At 37.4% G+C, this 20,336-nt stretch overlaps 2 protein-coding genes across 2 annotated transcripts; one reads left to right on the top strand and one right to left on the bottom strand.

Annotated features, from left to right (window-relative positions):
* Window positions 1–5,514: 5,514 nt before the first annotated feature.
* On the bottom strand, window positions 5,515–7,852 carry LOC127978627 (induced myeloid leukemia cell differentiation protein Mcl-1 homolog). Its single transcript, XM_052583421.1, has 3 exons — window positions 7,299–7,852; window positions 6,152–6,402; window positions 5,515–5,861 (listed from the first exon to the last, which is right to left on the bottom strand). Exons 1-3 carry the CDS (start codon window positions 7,705–7,707, stop codon window positions 5,745–5,747), a joined length of 777 nt encoding a protein of 258 aa, XP_052439381.1. The 5' UTR covers window positions 7,708–7,852; the 3' UTR covers window positions 5,515–5,744.
* Window positions 7,853–10,459: 2,607 nt separating this feature from the next.
* LOC127978625 (Golgi phosphoprotein 3-like) lies at window positions 10,460–18,346 on the top strand. Its single transcript, XM_052583419.1, has 5 exons — window positions 10,460–10,940; window positions 11,178–11,373; window positions 15,277–15,408; window positions 16,626–16,740; window positions 17,314–18,346. The coding sequence occupies exons 2-5, from the start codon at window positions 11,197–11,199 to the stop codon at window positions 17,745–17,747; spliced, it is 858 nt and encodes a 285-aa protein (XP_052439379.1). The 5' UTR covers window positions 10,460–10,940; window positions 11,178–11,196; the 3' UTR covers window positions 17,748–18,346.
* The last annotated feature ends 1,990 nt before the right edge of the window (window positions 18,347–20,336 follow it).

The following is a 20,336-nucleotide window of genomic DNA, read 5'->3' on the forward strand; positions in this document are numbered from 1 at the left end:
ATACAGTAAAAAGTTTAGTTTAATAGCTACAAAGTTTTAAAGTTATATAACAACTCTACTAACATTGAGTAAAGCAGAAGTACACACACACACACACACACACACACACACACTCTGACCGACTGTTGTCAGCTGACTTCTGGGAAATTTCGTTTTGTTGCCATTTAAAGTCCCTGTTGCTAGGGGAAGGCAGAACTATAACAGCCAATCAGAGAGCAGCTGGAAGTGCAGGCATGTCTGTCTGTCTGTCTGTCAGATCACTGGAAACTTCACATCACCTCATCCATTAACCATGTTTACCTGTGTGTGTGTGTGTGTGTGTGTGTGTGTGTGTGTGTGTGTGTGTGAGCAGCTGCAGGCTGAAACTAGCTGAAATTCCAAACACTCCTCCAGTATTTCTACACTGAAGTCACTTTGTGGTTGAACTGCAGGCAGAAATATACTCTCATCTGTCCCACTGAGGTCACTTCTCTATTCTATTCTATAATGACACATGATTTCAGGATTTGTCCACATATGTCTGATTCATCATGCATGTTCTTTTACCAAATGATATGTGCTCACAGTCTGACCTTTGACCTGTAGCACGTCTATCACTGTTGCTTATCAGTGCTGTAAACACGCACGAAACACAGTCAGATCTCACAGTGACAATGCAAACGCTTTTCTCTCATTCACAACGCTTCTTGAATTTCTACTTCAATTCTGTATTCAGATGTCAAAAATAAATTTTTGCCTTTTTCAAAAAATATACTAAAAATAATTACAAATCATTCAAAAATAATGCAACTGAGTTGAAACCATTTGAATCTAAATGTGGCTGCATTTTAGACTTTGTTGCATTTCACATTATTCACTAATTGTTCTCAACGCAAATATACATGTTTACGTTTTTAATGTAAATACATGAAATTGTATGTTTTAAGGCACAGCACTAAAAGCAAAAACCATAATTTTTTATGCACTATTTTGCTTTTAGACAATTTGAAAGAAAAACATAAAAAAACTTCCAAAATACACATTTAAGTGTTTATTTTATTGCACTTTATAGGTTTAAATACAATAATTTTAAAGACCTTTTTCTCAAAAATAGGTTTTATCTCCTCTTCAGCAGCACTTACATACACTAATACTTACAGTTTTATAGATCTCCATATTCTGAAGGTTTTTACTGAAGGGATTGTTGATATGACATTCACCTGGTTTTATTATTACACTTTATCTATTTGCGTCTGTAGATTTAAATTATAATACATTTTTTCATCAAAATTAGTTTTTCCTCCACTCTAGAAGCACTTACGTACACCAAAACTTAGAGTTTTATTCCTCTTTATTTTCTGAAGGTTTTTACTGTGGGGTTTGTTTATATTTCATTCACACTGATTTATACAACATTTTATTTCTAAAAACATGTGTTCTTTTGTTAGTATTTTCTGATTTATGGAGCCATAAAAAGAGAAATCCTAAATCCCTTCTAGAAAAATCTTTAACTCTATTATGACAACAAAACCAAAGAAGAACATTGAACCAACGTTCAGCCTAACTTTCTGGAAATATCTGCAAATTAAAGTGTATTAATTAAAATGGCCCTTATTTACAAATATATTTATCTGTTAGTTAATGTTTTTACCCTTCTTGTGTCTTGCCCTAAAGTAGATTTTGAGGCTGGAAAACATAAAGGACTTTTGTTTAACTTCATCACAAAAACCTATTTATATTGTAGTCTGTCCCAGCTGATATGAATTATCATTGAGAAATAAAACCAAATAAACGGCGTGCTGAACATTACTGGTGTCTGAGCAGAGAGCAAACAGGTTATGTAAGCGCTGGGGGAAGGGCAGCGGAGGAACTACTTCCTGTTTTCATCTTGAGGTTCTGCAGCTGACGACAACAGAGAGAAAGACAGACGGATGGAGACACAGATATTTTCTATGATGTTTGTGGTCTGAGAAACAGCGAATGGTGCTGCTGTCCGTACTCGAGGAAATTCTGAGTCTGTAGTCATTTACACACACACATATATACACGTATAGCACTTTTCCAAATACAAATTGATGCAAAGCAACATTACAGGAAATTGTTTCCACAATATATTTAGTATTAGCTTATCAGTGGAAACTATGTCAAACTGACGTACATAAAAACTAAACAGAAGTTGAACACTGTTAACAGCAATGATTATATGTTGCAGTCAAACTTATCTTTACAAACTTAACTTATATTTGTTAGTTCTGTTGTTGATTCAAGGTTAGCATCATCTGGGGTCCTCTGAGGGTCAGCATCATCTCTTCTCAGGTGTTCTGGATCCAGACTGGAGCTTGTGTAAATCCTAGTTACCACGGGATGAAGATCCAGCAGAAACAGAGAAACACATAGAGACATCATTAGCATAGCTGCTGATCCAACAAAGTATAATTAATTTAACCCAAGCTAAAGAATAAGAATAAAAATGCACATTTGATCAGATGCAACTACACTCACAATTTAAGAGATACATTATTCGAATGCTTGGCGAAAGAGATGTGTTTTTAATCTAGATTTAAACAGAGAGAGTGTGTCTGAACCCCGAACATTATCAGGAAGGCTATTCCAGAGTTTGGGAGCCAAATGTGAGAAAGCTCTACCTCCTTTAGTGGACTTTGCTATCCTAGGAACGACCAAAAGTCCAGCGTTTTGTGACCTTAGGGAGCGTGATGGGTTGTAGCGTGGTAGAAGGCTAGTTAGGTACGCAGGAGCTAAACCATTTAGGGCCTTATAGGTAAGTAATGATAATTTGTAACTGATACGGAACTTAATAGGTAGCCAGTGCAGAGACTGTAAAATTGGGGTAATATGATCATATTTTCTTGACCTGGTAAGGACTCTAGCTGCTGCATTTTGGACGACCTGTAGCTTGTTTATTGAAGAAGCAGGACAACCACCTAGAAGTGCATTACAATAGTCCAGTCTAGAGGTCATGAATGCATGAACTAGCTTTTCTGCATCAGAAACAGATAACATGTTTCGTAGCTTGGCAATATTTCTAAGATGGAAGAATGCAGTTTTTGTAACATTGGAAATATGATTTTCAAAAGACAAGTTTCTGTCTAATATAACACCCAGATTTCTGACTGTAGAGGAAGTAACAGTACATCCGTGAAAATAGAAGGGGACCTAGGACGGATCCTTGTGGCACTCCATATTTTACTGATGATAAATGAGATGATTCCCCATTTAAATAAACAAAATGGTAGTGATTGGACAGGTAGGATCTAAACCATCTTAGAGCCTGCCCTTGAATACCTGTATAGTTTTGTAATCGATCTATGAGTATGTCATGATCTATGGTGTCGAACGCAGCACTAAGATTCTCTAGCAGTTCTTCTGCTACAGGTAACAACTCTTTCAGTAATTTAGTGGGTACAGGATCTAATAAACATGTTGTTGGTTTAGATACAGTGATAAGTTTATTTAGCTCTTCCTGTCCTATATTTGTAAAGCACTGCAGTTTATCTTTGGGTGTGATGGATGAAACTGAAGTGTTAGAATCTACATTCACTATTGTATTTCTAATGTTATGTATTTTATCAGTGATAAATTGGATAACACCACCATAAAACCATATATATATATTTATATTTATTTTGCACTACATAAAATGAAACTGTTGATGTGCAAAGTCAAATAGTGGTTCAGCTGATGTTATACTAGCAGTGTACACGCACATCTCAGAAATGTTGAACACAGAAACCACAGTGGTTCATGAGTGTGTTTACGTGTGCAAACCTCCACAAACTTCATATTTGCTGTCACTGCTGTTTATGAGAAATAATTGAGCTATTCTGTGCCACAGCTCATCTTGCAGGTCTCTCTGAGTTGCAAGTGTGTATGTGTGTGTTCCTCTGGTCTCAGATGCTGCAGTCAACCAAAAATGCAGAATGCAACACTTCAGATGCAGTGTGTGTTTATGTCGTGCTGCTCTATATTTGCTGACTTGCACTGTGTGCCAGAAAAGCATCAACACACTGAACCAGAACCAGATGAGAGACCACAGACACACACACTCAGCCTACTGAGATGATAAATGTCACACTTGGGCTGCTGTGTGTGGTTTGTGCTGCACTAGAATCGACACAAACAGCAACACACAGAAATATCTGCATACCCACAAACGCATCTAGACTCCGAATGATGACTGATATCTGCATGTGTCTGCATCAGATGGAGCTTCGCTGGTTTCTAGTGCATGTTTGAAATCTCCAGCTCATGCAGGTGTTGAGAATCACTTTAACTAGCAGCATTATCCATTACCTAGAGTTTGTTTCTTCATCAGGTTTGGAGAAATACAGCACTGCATCAGTGTCTCATCATCAATGGATGCTCTGCAGTGAATGGGTGCCGTCAGAATGAGAGTCTGATAAAAACATCACAATAATCCACAGCACTCCAGTCCATCAGTGAACATCTGGAGAAGACGAAACCTGAAACACATCCAGCATTAAGATGATTTTAACTCAAATATGAGTGTATAATCTATAATAACACTTCCTCCAGTGAAAAAGTGCATCTGCTGTCGTCTCTCACATATCTGTTCAGAGCTGTTTAAACGCTGCTTGATCTGTGCAGATTTCTCTCCTGATTCAGACCAGAACAGTTTTTCACTGGAGGAAGTGTTATTATGGATTATAGACTCTATGTGTTTGAGTTAAAATCATCTTAATGCTGGATGTGTTTCAGGTTTTGTCTTCTCCAGATGTTCACTGATGGACTGGAGTGCTGTGGATTATTGGGATGTTTTTATCAGACTCTCATTCTGACGGCACCCATTCACTGCAGAGCAAATGTAAATTTTTGCATGCACTATTTTTTGTAAAGCCCATATAAAACACCTACACGGCACTTATCAAATAAAATCCATATTTGCTTTATTTGGATAAATGTACTAAAAATGAAAAGAAAGAAACTGAACTGATCCAGATTTACTTGTTAGAATGAATAAACATTGTCAGGTTTTACCAAAGCTTTCTATACAAACTAAAAAAAAAAACTTTATTTCCCTCAAATGATACTTCACTACTTGATATTTAAAAATAAAATTAATTCTCCATGTAAAAAGTTATTTTTTTTTTTAATTAGCATCATGCTAGAAAAGATGAATGCTAATGCAGCTTCCTATTATAGTTGGACAAACATTGCCAGTGTGCAGTAAAAGTTTGAGAAGCCACAGTTTCATTGCTATAACACTTTCTGAAATACAAGTGAAAGACTATTGCACTGGAATATTTTGGCAGCCTATTAGAGGAGTTTACAGCTGACAGAAGAGACTCTGAAATGAGGTCGGTCTCACTTCTCTTTGTCTAAAGGTCAATCTGAACAGAATCAGATTCATTATGTTCACACCTAATGCCACATTAACACTTCGTTTCATATATATATATATTATAATTTTTTTTTAAGAAAAAAAAAAAAAAAAAAAAAAAAGTTTACACATATGTAAAGTGAAGCAATGAAATCAAATGATGCAAACACCACATATGCATTTCTGAACGCTTTTTTATTAAAAAACCGGTCAGAATATAATCTTGCTGCTCGCTGGGTCAGGGCGAGCCCAGTCTTTGTGCTGGTGCATGCTGGGATAGCCCACGTGGGGCTGAAAGTCAAGTCCAGCGGCGCGCAGCAGGAGTTAGACACCAGACAACATGCTAGCGCACGCTTCAGCATCTGCGGCGGTCACAAGAGCGATACGATACGATACGGTACTGGATTCACCGGATCAGGAGAGCGAGACCTGCGCCGATCCCAGCGCATCCCACCACAGCCATCAAAGCATTACGAATCACAGACTCCATGTCCTCCTCGCGGAAAAACTCCACGAATCCATGCTGCGCAGACAAGAGAGACACACATTAGACCTCAAAACACCGTCAAAACTTTCTGAATGCTTGGGGTTAATGGAGATGCATGTGAGTTTAATGGCAGTCTGACTGATACACGAGCTACTGGGGTCGAGTTTCACACGTGTTGAATGGACTGAACTTCACCCGTGTGTGTGTGTGTGTGTGTGTGTGTGAGAGAGATCACACACATGAGAACAGCTCTGAATTATGCAGTGAAGGAAACACAAGCTGTTCCCATTCGAGTGTGCGTGAGATTTTCCTCTGGTGTCACTCACCCAGCTCTTGTTGTTGAGGAGCCAGTCGTGCTGTTCTGAGATCAGATAGCTGGAGATCTGCTCGGCCACGGCCTCGATGCACCGCTCTCTCTGCAGCTCCTTCAGACGCGAGCACACCGCCGCACCGAAGGCCACCAGACTCACCACACGGCCCCAGTTCGTTGTGTTGTCTTTGAACATTGACTGTGCTATAGAGCAGATGAAGCTCATGTCATCCTCTTGAGAGTCCAGCTGCAGGCGCTGCACCATTCCTACACACACACACACACACACACACACACACACACACACACTTAACATCAGCAACTCAACACACATCAGACATTCAAATACACTTATTTTACTTTTCAGTCAGAAATCTCATGCATTGATCCTGACATCAAATTCACATCAATATCTGACAGGAGCAATAAAACAGGTGGTTCACACGCCCCGCCCCCTTTTTGATTGACAGCACAATCAGATTTTTTTATGCTTAAAGTAACAATGGGAACTTAGAAGATAGGAAAAAAAAAAGAAATTGACAAACATTGCTGAATATGGTATTATAAAATAACGATTCTTTAAACGTACTATGTACTAAAGAGAATGTACTAAAACAATCCACGTCCTGTGCGATTCAGTTTCGTTCCACCCAGCACTTCTTTTGGAAACAGCTCCTCTGACGCGCGCCCGGAGGCGTGTGCACGCGCTGATAAGCGGAACTTTCGCGATTCTGAGAATCGCTGAAGAACTTGCGGTTTGACTAGATAAAAAAAAAAAACACTTCTGAGAATAAAAAACCATCTACCGAGAAACAGGTTGAGAGGTTATTTAAGTTCAAATTACACAAGATTTTTTTTTTAAATAAAAATAATTAAAACTATAAGTAAAATAAAACGACCACGTGATCAGAAAGCGAGACATCCCAGGAAACTGCGTAATATTGACTTTACAAACAAATAAATAAAAGTCAAGATAGTTTGAATATAGTTATGTACTATTACTATTTCTAGAATTAGACGGTCAACTGACGTCACGCGTCTCGTCGGAGTTTAAAAGTCAGACAGACACTACATTGTTTCCAGATCCGCGGTTTGTTCCAAAAACCTGGCAACCGCACAGCTTTGTTTGGGGATTACAGAGAGTGCGCATGCGCTCCTCTTACCTTTATACGCGATCTCGTGCTTTAGGAGAACGCCCGCGACAACGCGATTCATTGTCGGTAACGCGTAATGCTGCTTCCGGTCTGGCGTACACATTCCCGTGTACGTGCGATAGAAGTCCGACAGAAGCTGTCTTGTGTCTCGGTCCAGCTCGGAACCGAGCTCCTGCGTGTCCGGTGTGTTCGGTAGAGATCCGTCCGCCGCGGAAACAAAGCGTCCGTCCAGCTGGAGTCCTTTCAGGCCATTCGTTCCCGGTCTTAACGGCTTCATCGCGGCGTCGGTTTCATCCGCGCACCCGTCAAGTTCGTCCTCGGCCCGCGCTTTAAATGCGGGGGCGGGCACGGGCACGAGCGCCGTGTGCGCGCCGAGTAGACCAACCGTAGCCGTTCTTCTGATCAAACTCAAAGTCATATTCCCGATCACGAAGCGATATAGTGCCTTAAACACGACCTAGACTATTAAGATTAGAGCTTCGAGTTGTTTTGAGCTCTGAAGGTTATAGTTTAGTATGTAAAGGTTATAGTGCAGGTCGACACTCGCCCAAGAGTGAAGCGGAAGTAGATACAAAGCTCAGCTGCTTATAGTGTGAGGTCTGCGTGATGTATTTCTCCGGTCTCCGCCCTTAAATCCTTATATGGATTGACTTCCTTGTGGACTCTTCGAGTTTTTTCCATGGTTATTTCGAGCTGGCTATGGGTGAAATTAGCTTTCCCTACCGCACACAAATAATCCGTTAAGAATAAATAACGCGTTATATTCGTATATATATATATATATATATATATATATATGACTGTTGTGATAAATTCATCTCGATTAATCGCATCCAAATAAAAGTTTTTGTTTACATACTATATGTGTGTATATTTATTCTGTACATATAAATACAAACACATGCATGTATTTAAGGAAAATATTTATATATTAAATATAAAATAAGAATTTAAATGTATATACATCTAGAAAACTTTAATATACTGTATGTCTGTGTATTTATATATACATAATAAATACATATATTATGTATCTCGATTAATAGTTTGGCAGCACTGATATATATATACACAGACATACACTGCTAGTCAAGTTTTTGAACAGTATGATCTTTAATGTTTTCTTTAATGAGGTCTCTTCTACTCACCAAGCCTTCATTTATTTAATACAAAGTACGGCAAAAATAGTAATATTTGGAAATATTTTTTACTAGTTTTCTAGTTTAGATCAGTATATAGAATGATTTCTGAAGATCATGTGACACTGAAGACTGGAGGAATGATGCTAAAAATACAGATGTGCATCACAGAAATACATTACACTTTAACACGGATTCACATAAAAAAAAAAGATATATATTTTACATAGTAACAAATGTAAAAAATGTCTTTGATGTATTTTTGATCAAATAAATGCAGCCTTGCTGAGAAGAAGAGACTTCTTTAAAAAACATAAAAAATCTTAGTTAAACATTTTTTTGACTGGTAATACACACTTTTTATGTTTTGTTTATGTTAAAACTGTGTCTATTTTCTTTTTTTTAATATTACTTTCCCTATATAATTTCACTTATTTACACACATTGTAAACACTTTATTTTTTGAACATTTAAAATACTTATTATTATTATTATTCTTCATGACCCACTGATTTGAAATGATTCCTTCATGTAAGTGTTTTGAGTAAAGACCTCTAAACTTCTGTCACTAGTGACCTCTGCTGGACATAATAACAATAACAGATTACTGGAGTGTTCAGAATTATCAAAGAGAGATCTCAAGAGCGAAGTTTAACTTAAATGTAACATTTTATTTCAAATTCTACCTTTCACACACAAACACTGTAGATTTGATAACATCAGCAGGTCCGCTATCTTCATACATCACTCTATTCACTGTACAGCAGCATACATTAATACATCTACACAATCACACACACATCCCCTCAAAATCTAATTAGTCTATATATACACACATACAGTGCTGTGAAAAAGGTTTTGCCCCCTTCCAGTTTTTATTGTTTTGCACACGTCACATATGAATCGCTGCATGATTTTTAAGTTGAATAAATGTTTTTTTTTTTTTTTTTTTTTTAATCCACTCGTAAAAAGACCATTGTTTCTAAAGTCAATGATCAATCATGTTAAATATTAGTGTTTTCAATATTGACCAAAAAAAATAGATTATGATTTTTGGCCTTTTCGACCAGCCCTGACATAAAATCCTATTTATTTTCAGATAAAATATGATCGATTTTAGCTGCACTGATCACTTCTGTCACGTGATCAAAGTGACACGCTGCAGCATAAAAAGAAACATCAACCAATAGGAATGCGCTATCTGTGTGACTGATCGACGGCTCAACCAATAAGAGCAAGGATTTCCGCGCGGAGTGGACGTGACCTCCCCGAATCGCACTCGGGATCAGATAAATCACGATTTCTTTCTGTTTATCTATCAACATAAGCAAATACAAGCTAAAATCACGAATGCGTTCCAGAATGACTCGTTTTTTAAACTCGCGCAGGGTTTGTGCTGTTTCTCACAATGATCGGTACCTGCTTCTCTTCTTCAGACTCCAGCTCCAGAGTGTCCGGATTCTCTGACATGATTCCCGCGATACAAACACTGAAAATAAAACCGGTCCTCCGTCAACAAATACGAGATTTTAACGCAGCAGTCGCGATTATTGGAGATTTATTGCAGCAATATTCCCTCAACACCGAGATGGTAACTGATGCATCTGACGTAAGCAGCCATGGGCGGGACTCAGTGTGGAAGCGACCAATGAGAGCGCGGCGTGATAAAGTAGTACATATAGTTTAAGATATACGACTTTTATATGATAGTTAAAGCAATTCCACTTTACTGTGTGCACACGAATAGGAAAGTTACAGCGGAATAAATATAATTAACTAACTAAATATAATATACCAGTTCTGGGTATAAAAGGATTTGGCATAAATGCACCGCGTGATATCGCGGTTAAACGCTTCTCATTTGTTTTAGTCAAAACATACAAGTTTGTACATTCAACACACATCTGAATCCAAAACATATCGACATGTTTTGGAATGTAATTTTATATATATATATATATATATATATATATATATATATATATATATATATATATATATATATATTAGTTAAATTAACTCACGAAATTGGTGAATTACAGCTCCGAGATTATGCTTTTTGCTTTTTTTTAAAGCTTTTTGTATTTACACAATCGTATGGAATGACTTCAAAGGAAATAAATCTACTAAAACTGATTTTTTAAACGAAATAGTCACCTTTTATTATGAAATCGTTACAGAAATGCCTGACACGTCGACTTGTGGGTTCATATAAAATGTATTAAACGTCAGATCACGTTTATTAGGTCAGATTTTAAGGAAGTGATGAAGTCTCCGGTTTGGTGTATCCTGGATCCGGATGACGTCGGTGAACGGAACAGGTGCGCACGTTCAGTCCGCGTCGAGAGCTCTGATTGGTTGAGAGACGCTCGAGTGTATCCTGATTGGCTGAGCGGTCATGGGGCGTGTCCACAGGTGAGTGCTGCGCTTCTAGCGTACAGGGAAGTGAACAGTTCAACAGACAAACATCTCACACTGGACGTCATTATACATTTATAAACTGGCAGATGTGGTGAGTTAGAATGGTTTAATTTGTTATTTATTTTGTTACCCTAATACAAATGTAGAGAAATAAATAAGATTTTTTTCCCTAGAATAATTGTTTATCTACCTCCTTTAGTGTTTATGGAAGTCTAAGGATTTCTTAAAACCTGTAATGCTAAATAAGGCATTTGGAGGGTAAACTGAACTCCTAAGGAGTGATTTCTAGGTGATGTGATTGGTAAAGGTGATGTGGATGTTGGTGAAGGTATTATTAGCAGAGAGGAATGACCACACTGACCAAGAGGAACCGGCGCGCTGAGGCTCCAGCGGAGCGATGGAGTAATGCTGAGGAGAAGGAGGAGAAAACAGACGGCACGGATGAGGAACAGGACACCGACTCCAAATCACTGAGACTCACTCTGATGGAGGAGATTCTGCTCCTGGGGCTCAAAGATAAAGAGGTTTCAGAAACACACGCACGCACGCACGCACACACACACACACACTCGTCTGGTAAGACTGGTCAGGTAGTCTTTCAGTCCTGGAGCTCATGCAGTGTTGTGTAATGGTTGAAAATGCTACTCGTGTTATTCTGCAAAAATCAGGTTCAACCGGTTATAAGCGTCTCAAATCTCTTTTCAGCTGAAGTGAGTGAAGTCGAGCTGCTCTGTTTGACCAGAGATCATTATAAAACCACACAAGAGAGAATGGAGATTTACACACGACGAAATACACTGCCAAAAATGAGCTTTGCATCTGAAAACAATTCAAATGTCAGAAAGAGCTTTATTGCTAAGTATGTTTACAAACACGAAGAATTTGAATTGAGCTTCCAGTGCAGAAGAAAATATCAGTGCAGTATCCAGTGCAGAATGAACATTATTGTGGAGACATATATAGGAATAATAACACTAATATAAGAAAACAGAACATTACATAATGCACTATATGCAGAAGAAAAAACATGTAATTGTTTTAATTAATATATAGATATGTTATATACAAGTTACAGTTTGTGTAGTTTCTAATAGTAAATACTGATTATAAAATTAACTAGACAGACAGTGTGGTTTAATGGTTTAAGTTTTTCACGGTTCAGTTTGTATTGCCATTTTGGGGTCACGGTTTCTGTTTGGTTCGGTATTGGGTTGAGGTAAGTTTAATGTGATCATCAATCATAACTCCAAGGCTTCTAGCTGTTTTTGAAGGAGTTATGGTTGATGTGCCTAACTTGATGGTGAAATTGTGATGGAACGATGGGTTTGCTGGAATCACAAGCAGTTCTGTCTTGGCAAGGTTGAGTTGAAGGTGATGGTCCCTGATCCAGGAAGAAATGTCTGTTAGACAAGCTGAGATGCGAATAGCTACCGTCGGATCATCAGGATGGAATGAGAGGTAGAGTTGAGTGTCATCAGCATAGCAGTGGTATGAAAAGCCATGTTTCTGAATGACAGAACCTAATGATGCCATGTAGACAGAGAAGAGAAGTGGTCCAAGAACTGAGCCCTGAGGCACCCCAGTAGTTAGATGTTGAGACTTGGACACCTCACCTCTCCAAGATACTTTGAAGGACCTATCTGATAGGTAAGACTCAAACCATTGAAGTGTGGTTCCTGAGATGCCTTTCGCCAGTAGGGTTGATAGGAGGATCTGGTGGTTAAACGTGTCAAAAGCAGCGGACAGATCAAGCAGGATAAGTACTGAAGATTTGGATTCTGCTCTTGCCAGTCTTAGAGCTTCAACAACTGAGAGCAAGGCCGTCTTAGTTGAATGTCCACTTCTGAAGCCAGATTGGTTGCTGTCAGTGAGGTTGTTGTGTGTGAGAAATGTAGAGACTTGGTTGAACACAGCTCGTTCAAGTGTTTTAGCAATGAATGGAAGAAGGGAAACTGGTCTGTAGTTCTCTAAAAGAGATGGGTTGAGGTTGGGTTTCTTAAGTAGTGGAGTTATACGTGCCTGTCTAAATTATGAGGTGAAAACTACAGTGTGGAGGGATGTGTTGATGATGTGATTGAGTGCAGGTACAACTGCAGGAGAAATGGCTTGAAAGAGATGAGATGGAATAGGATCAAGCGGGCAAGTAGTAACCATAGTTACTATGAAACCATTGCAGATAGCCAGGAGGGTGAAAGTGTGCGTAGGTTACGTCGAAAGATGACATGTGGAGGGATAAGTGAAGTGTCAGGGACCATGTTGAGGTTAAGAGTGAGGAGGAAGTGATCCGACGTGTGCAGTGGAGTAACCAGAACATGATCAGTGGAGCAGTGTCTTGGGTAAATGAGGTCCAGTTGGTTGCCTGATTTGTGAGTAGCAGTAGTTCATACTCTTTTGAGATCAAGAGAGACGAGCAGAGAGTGGAAGTCTGCATATGATTCGCGATGCACTATCCAATTGCCCTTCAAAACAATCAACTAAAATAAGCCAAAAAAGAATGATGTTTACAAATAAAATATCCATTTTTCCATTCCAAATCCAACACAAATCTACCAACATATTCAGGTGAGCATCTGTTTCCATGATGCAGGAACATCGTTAAGTGTTTTAAGTTTAACGGTGACTTGATTGCTCATAAATTGTTGGCAAATGGGAAGTACAGAGAGTATATCACCAAGATAGATAGATAGATAGATAAATATCATGTTTCTGTTTGTCAAATAAAAACAAGTAATCCACACATAAGATGAAGTCAGCAGATGTGCGTGTATAAGTGTCCCTGCAGCACAGACTTGAGAATTCGACAGGTGTGTCTCTGCATCTGTTCTTGTGTAAAGTCTCTGAGCAAACTTCCTTGTAACTTGGTGATTATAAAACTTGTATGTGTGTGTGAGACTGTGTGTGTGTGTCTGTGTGTGAGTGTGTGTGTGTGTGTGTGTGTCTGTGTGTGAGTGTGAGTGTGTGTGTGTGTGGTAAGTTGATAGAAAATACAGAGAGTACAGTAGAAAAACCAATACACCTATGAAATGAACCAATAAAACATAAAATCCAGCATTACTAAACAACACTGCAAAAATGTTTTTTCTTCTCCGTGTATTAATTTACCATCTAAAGTTTTGTTGGAACAGCAAGGAATCCTTCAGTTTTTCAATTTCAGCTTGTTTGACTTCATGTTTTTCTCTCTATTGTTTAATTATTTACCGAAGCAACAACTTTATTGCTCAAATAACATGGTTTTTATTCTTTCCTGCTTGCTTGAGGTCAGAGCTGGTTTGCATTGAAACCTCCGCGTGGTGCAACTCCTGCTTTACATGTCGAATGAGAAAGAGTAGCAGAAAAAAGTTAGTGTTAGAATTTGTGCAATTTAATGTGTTCCAAAGACCAAACCCTTCCAAAGTAATGCATGGTAAAATAACGACTGAGTGATAATTAAAACAAAAATAACATTTTTGGGTTACACATTATTTTTTAATGTGCCCTTGTTACACTGTAATTATACATTTAAGTACTGAGTAATATTAATTAACGGCATGTCCTTTACTATATAATTAGGGTTAGGTTAGTGTTATTTTCATGCAGTTATGCATAATTTATTGTTATTATAATAGTAAGTACAGTACATGTAATGTGTGTACCTTAAAATAAAGAGTTACCAATTTTTGGAGTCTGATTATATAATCTAGATCACATGTACTCAGTTACTTCGGGACGTAAATATGAAGCAAATCAGAGAAATATGGTGGAGCAAAATTATGTAGAGAAGTAGAATCTTGTACTTACTAAAGTTACGCGAAAACCAAAATTGTATCTCTTCTAAGGAACCCAAAAGAGAGGGAAAAAAGGGTAGAATTTGGCTTAGAAGATAAATAAAGCTGGGTGTTGTCGGCATAGCAATCAAAACTGATGCCATATTTTCTAAAAATGTAACTAAAAAATAAGTAGAAGGGGGCCCAAAACAGAGCCTTGAGGAACACCAGCTGTAACAGGTGGAATGTATGTTGAAGTTGAACAAATGGAGAGCGCCCAGAGAGATAAGATCTGAACCAGCTAAGAGGGACACTAGTTATACCTGTAGAGAGAAGTCTGTCTTAGAGAACTTGATGAGGAATTGTATCAAAGGCAGTGGTTAAATCGAGTAGAACAAGTATAGATAAAAGTCCAGAATCGGCTGACATCAGCAGATCTTTATTAACTTTAACAATATTATTAACATTGTGATTTGTGCACAATTTGCAATTTTTTTCTTTATTTGCTCAATTTAAATGTTGCTTAAACTGAACGCCAGAGAAAAAGAAAACGTGCAGAACACTTTATCTCTAACCTTGCATGAAAATCTCTAGATCACATTTGAATATAGAACACATTTCTGAATGGTTTTTCTCAGTCGGTGTAATATCTGGTGATGACTTGTGTTTGTGATCTGACCGCAGGGCTACACATCGTTCTGGAACGACAGCATCTCGTCAGGCCTGCGCGGCTGCATTCTGATAGAGCTGGCTCTGAGAGGACGCATTCAGCTCGAGCCGCAGAGCTCACGCAAGAGGAAACTACTGGACCGCAAGGTGAAGACAAGCCACGTGTGTTTCTATAGCAGTTAATACAATACACTCGGATTCACAGCAGCTGCACAGAGATAAACAGGAAAACAACAGTGTTAACGATGCAAAATTAATCATCTGATAGCTGAATCAATAATCTTTCCATTGATGTATGGTTTGACTGAGAAAATCTAAATATTGAGAAAATCATCTTTAAAGTTGTTCAAATGAAGTTCTTAGCAAAGCATATTACTAATCAAAAATAAAGTTTTTATATATTTACACTAGAAAATATACTAAATATCTTCATGGAACTTAATTTTAACTTAGTATCCTAATGATTTTATGACATAAAAGAAAAATGTATCATTGTGACCCATGCAATGTATTGTTGGCTATTGCTACAAATAGACCCCAGAGACTCGAGACTGGTTTTGTGCTGCAAGGACACATATACATCAGTTATCAAACAAAGCCATTATTCACATCAGTTCAGTTCCAAGTGTTGGAAACAGTTGTGCTGCACAATATTTTAGAATAATATTTCTCTTATATTATTATAAATCTGAACTATTCCAGAGTCTTGGCTGAAGTGTAAGTCTATCTCCAGTCTGTCGTTTGAGTTTAAGCTGTTCCGGAACACCAGGCAAGATAAATGCAAATGATCCTGACCTTAAGTTCAGTTAAACACACCTGATCTCTCGTGGCAAACAGCAGTGGGTGTGTGAAGCGTCTTTATCTTATTGTCTATGTGACTATAGAGTCAATGAAACCAAACCAGCTAGACCGGACTGTCGTTAGTGCTTCACTGCTGCTGGAACAATCAGAGCTCATTGCATTACACATTGAGATGATGAGAAGGAAATGTCACATTTTTCTGGATTAATCTTGATAAATTAACAGCACATCTCTGTTCAGCAGTTGTGTTAAGAATTAAAGTAGTTCAGTTGATGTTTAAATAGCTGATGATGGAGTTATATAACGAGTTGAACCAGACTAAAGCACATAATAAAGACTCGGGTGGATCTGACACAACCCTGTCAAGACAATATCGATCATTCTGAGCTTCATATAGTTTCAAGTCACTGTATCACCCAGACTCTAGCATTCAGAATCAGGCATTAATCATTTACACTTTCATTTTGTAACCTGTTGATTTGAATTATGGAATTGAATGTACGTGTCCAGAACAGATTATTTGAATTCTAGATGAGCAATCCTCTTACCTCTTCCATCTTCAGGTGCTGGTGAAGTCCTCGGCTCCCACCGGTGACGTGCTGCTGGATGAAGCACTGAAACACATCAAGAACACAGAACCACCGGAGGATGTGTCCAGCTGGATCGAGCTGCTCACAGGTCTCACACACACACACACACACACACACACACACACACACACACACACACACACACACACACACACACAGAGACACACATGTTTGTTTTTGTGTAAAGTGTGTTCATCCCATAGGTGTAATGGTTTTTATTCTGTAGAAACTGTATATTCTATGGTCCTTCACCAACCCTACACCTAACCCTAACCCTCACAGGAAACTTTGTGCATTTTTACTTTCTCAAAAAAACTCATTCTGTATGATTTATAAGTGTTTTGAAAAATGGGGACATGGGTTATGTCCTCATAAGTCACCCTCTCCTTGTAATACCTGTGTCATACCCATGCCATTATACAGAGTTGTGTCCGGATATGATACAAAAACATGCCCACACACACACACACACGCACACACACACACACACACACACACACACACACACACACACACACACGCACACACAGATATTTAATGATGGTCAGATATTTGTACTAGCAAACGAGACAGAACTGTCTGTTTCTGCAGAGTGACTTCCTGTGCTGTGAGCTGTGGACAGGAAGTGTCATTATTTGAGGGTGTTTCTGCTTGTTTTCAGGCGAGACGTGGAACCCCTTAAAGCTGCACTTCCAGATGCGTAACGTGCGCGAGCGTCTGGCCAAGAGTCTGGTGGAGAAGGGTGTCCTGAGCACGGAGAAGCAGAACTTCCTGCTGTTCGACATGACCACACACCCGCTGACGGACAGCAGTGAGAAGCAGCGTCTGGTGCAGCGTCTGCAGGACAGTCTTCTGGAGCGCTGGACCAACGACTGGCGCCGCATGAGCCGCCGCATGCTAGCGCTGATCCTGCTAGCGCACGCCGCAGACGTGCTGGAGAACACACTGTCCTCGCTGAGCGACGAGCGCTACGACACCGCTAGCACACGCTCACGCAGCCTGCTGGAGGCCGACCCCGACCTAGAGAGTGCAAAGGTCACGACCCCCGCCGAGGAGATGATCTGGACCGTGCTGGCAGCCTTCAACAGATCCTGAGAGAGCGCCCTTCATAGACAGCATCCACGCTCCCTACAGAGACAGCAGGAGCATCAGCGTTCAGAGCCTGTCCTCACATAATCATAGACATGTTCACGCTGCAGGCGCTTCAGACTGTTGCTCTTCCTTCATTACATCTTGGGACTTACATATTTTTAGTTTGAGTAATTTTAGTACTTCATCTTCAGCTTATTTAATTTCAGTTAGTTGCCAATTTTATTTTACTATTTTTATTTTTATTTCAATTAACAACAATAGTTGTAATTAACAACAACACTAATGATCTTAATTCAAAATTTATATTAATTTCAGATTTTTTATATATTTTTTTTCTATTTTCTAATATTTTTTATTTTATTATATACTTTATTTTATTTTTTATTTTATTTTATTTTGTTTTATTTCCATTAACATCGATAGTTGTAATGAACAATAACAACACTCATCTTAAATTAAATTTTATATTATTTTTAGTACTTCATCTTCATTTAATTTTAGTTATTTGCCAAGGCAACATTTCTAATTTTTGTTTACGGTTTTTTAGTTTCTCATCTAAAATGTATATTTTATTTCAGCTTTATGTTATTTTAGAAAATTTTTAGTTTACAACAACTATATATATATATATATATATATATATATATATATATATATATATATATATATATATATATATATATATATATATATATATATATATATATATATATATATATATATATATATATATATATATATATATATATATATAAAATACTTAAGACAACAGTTGACATTTTCATTTGGTTTAAATTGACTAAAAAAACTGAAACTTAAACTGAAATAAAAAAATAATATGGACATGTAAAAAAGACAAACACACACAGTAAAATTCCCAAAACTTTAACTAAAATTAAAATGAAATGAAAATACAAAAAATAAAAAATAAAAAAAAATATTAAATGAAAAAGAATTGAAAATATTCCTATAAACTATGATGGTTTATGAAACTGAAGTAGCACTGATTGGAACGTCTGCTTTAAATCATCTCAGGTTATGGTTGAATTCAAGTCCCTGTGTTAGTGTGATGTCTTGAAGTGCTGTCCTGGTAGGGAGCATGTGAGGTTTTGGATCACAGTGCATGCATGTCACATGACCTCACTGCTTCATCATGTGACCCTGACACGATCACATGACACACACTTTCTCAGTGCCTTGATATGAATTGAGCAGCTGATGTTTCCAGCTGTGCTGATCTACAGTCGTCACACGTTCATGTGTTTGTGAAGGAGCTTTGATGAGACTGAAGGTTTGGATCAGGAAGGCCCTCTGCTTGATTTTATTCATGTTTTTAATGAACTTTGGCCTTTGCACAAATCTACATAGATTTATGTGGTTTTACCAACAAATGGTCCGTAAAAGATGGAAATGTTTATTAGTCTCTGGAGTTCATATTTACTTAATATTAGTGGATTAGTGTCTAAATATGGTTCATGTGGATTTATATTTTTCTAGCAATAAACAAAAACACACGCTAATAATTATATATATATATATATATATATATATATATATATATATATATATATATATAATTATAATCGTGATTAATCACATCCAAAATAAAAGTTTTTGTTAACATAATATATATGTGTGTACTGTGTATATTTTTTATGTATATGTACACACACACAAATGCATGTATATATTTAAGAAAAATATGTTGTGTTTATATATTAAATATATTTATATAAAATATTAGAAAGTGAATATATACATCTAAATATTTTCAAAATATATATTGTATGTGTGTGTGTTTATAATGGCATAATAAATATACGCAGAACGCTTGCATATATTATGTAAACAAAAACATTTATTTTGGAAGAGATTAATTGATTATGTCACTTTCGGGAATATTTTGTAGAAATTTTAAAGATATATCATTTTTATTTTATTATTTTATTTTTAGTGGGAATGAAAATGAGATGGTTACAGGGTTGTGCACAAATGTGGGAAAACATGTAAATAAATGAGTTAATAATTTAAAATAGATTCTGAGTCTGTAGGGTTCTACTATTATGATTAAGAAAGTTATTATTATTTTATGTGCACTATTTTGGACATATTAAATTATTACCCTGCATGGTTTTAATTATTTTTTGGGACTGTCCAAAACCAAAAACATGTGATGGATATTTTCTGTATTTCACACTAGAACCTTGTCATTGATTCAGAGACTGTACTTGTGAACGCTGTACTGTACATCCACTGGCACTTTGATCCATGATTATGAATGATAAACCATGAGCTATCATAATAAATTATTAATGTTTATCTGTCACTCTGTTGAGCGATCAATAATGTCAGAATGTTTTTTATTTATTATTTATTTTTCTATTGTTTACTAGACTGCTAACTAATCAATGACCTAATAAACGTCACTTTGGGGGGTAACGTGTCACTTTAGGATCTTTCTCCGGGGTCAAAGGTCACATGCTGATAAAACCTGATTATTTTTTATCTCCTTTGCTCTCTGAGTTGGTCTTTGTTTAATGATGCGTGAATATATGAACATGTTCGGTGTTATTTCATGAAGAAGATGATTAG

This window comes from Carassius gibelio, chromosome B19 (genome assembly GCF_023724105.1).
Source record: "Carassius gibelio isolate Cgi1373 ecotype wild population from Czech Republic chromosome B19, carGib1.2-hapl.c, whole genome shotgun sequence".
In the NCBI taxonomy this organism is placed as follows: Eukaryota; Metazoa; Chordata; class Actinopteri; order Cypriniformes; family Cyprinidae; genus Carassius; species Carassius gibelio.

Excerpts from the sequence above, each read along its gene's own strand:
- LOC127978627 (XM_052583421.1), bottom strand. The coding sequence starts at position 7,707 with ATGACTTTGAGTTTGATCAGAAGAACGGCTACGGTTGGTCTACTCGGC. Across the intron at positions 6,403-7,298 it reads GCACGAGATCGCGTATAAAG|GAATGGTGCAGCGCCTGCAG; the intron begins GTAAGAGGAGCG and ends GTGTGTGTGTAG. Across the intron at positions 5,862-6,151 it reads TCCTCAACAACAAGAGCTGG|CATGGATTCGTGGAGTTTTT; the intron begins GTGAGTGACACC and ends TTGTCTGCGCAG.
- LOC127978625 (XM_052583419.1), top strand. The coding sequence starts at position 11,197 with ATGACCACACTGACCAAGAGGAACCGGCGCGCTGAGGCTCCAGCGGAG. Across the intron at positions 11,374-15,276 it reads TGGGGCTCAAAGATAAAGAG|GGCTACACATCGTTCTGGAA; the intron begins GTTTCAGAAACA and ends ATCTGACCGCAG. Across the intron at positions 15,409-16,625 it reads GGAAACTACTGGACCGCAAG|GTGCTGGTGAAGTCCTCGGC; the intron begins GTGAAGACAAGC and ends TTCCATCTTCAG.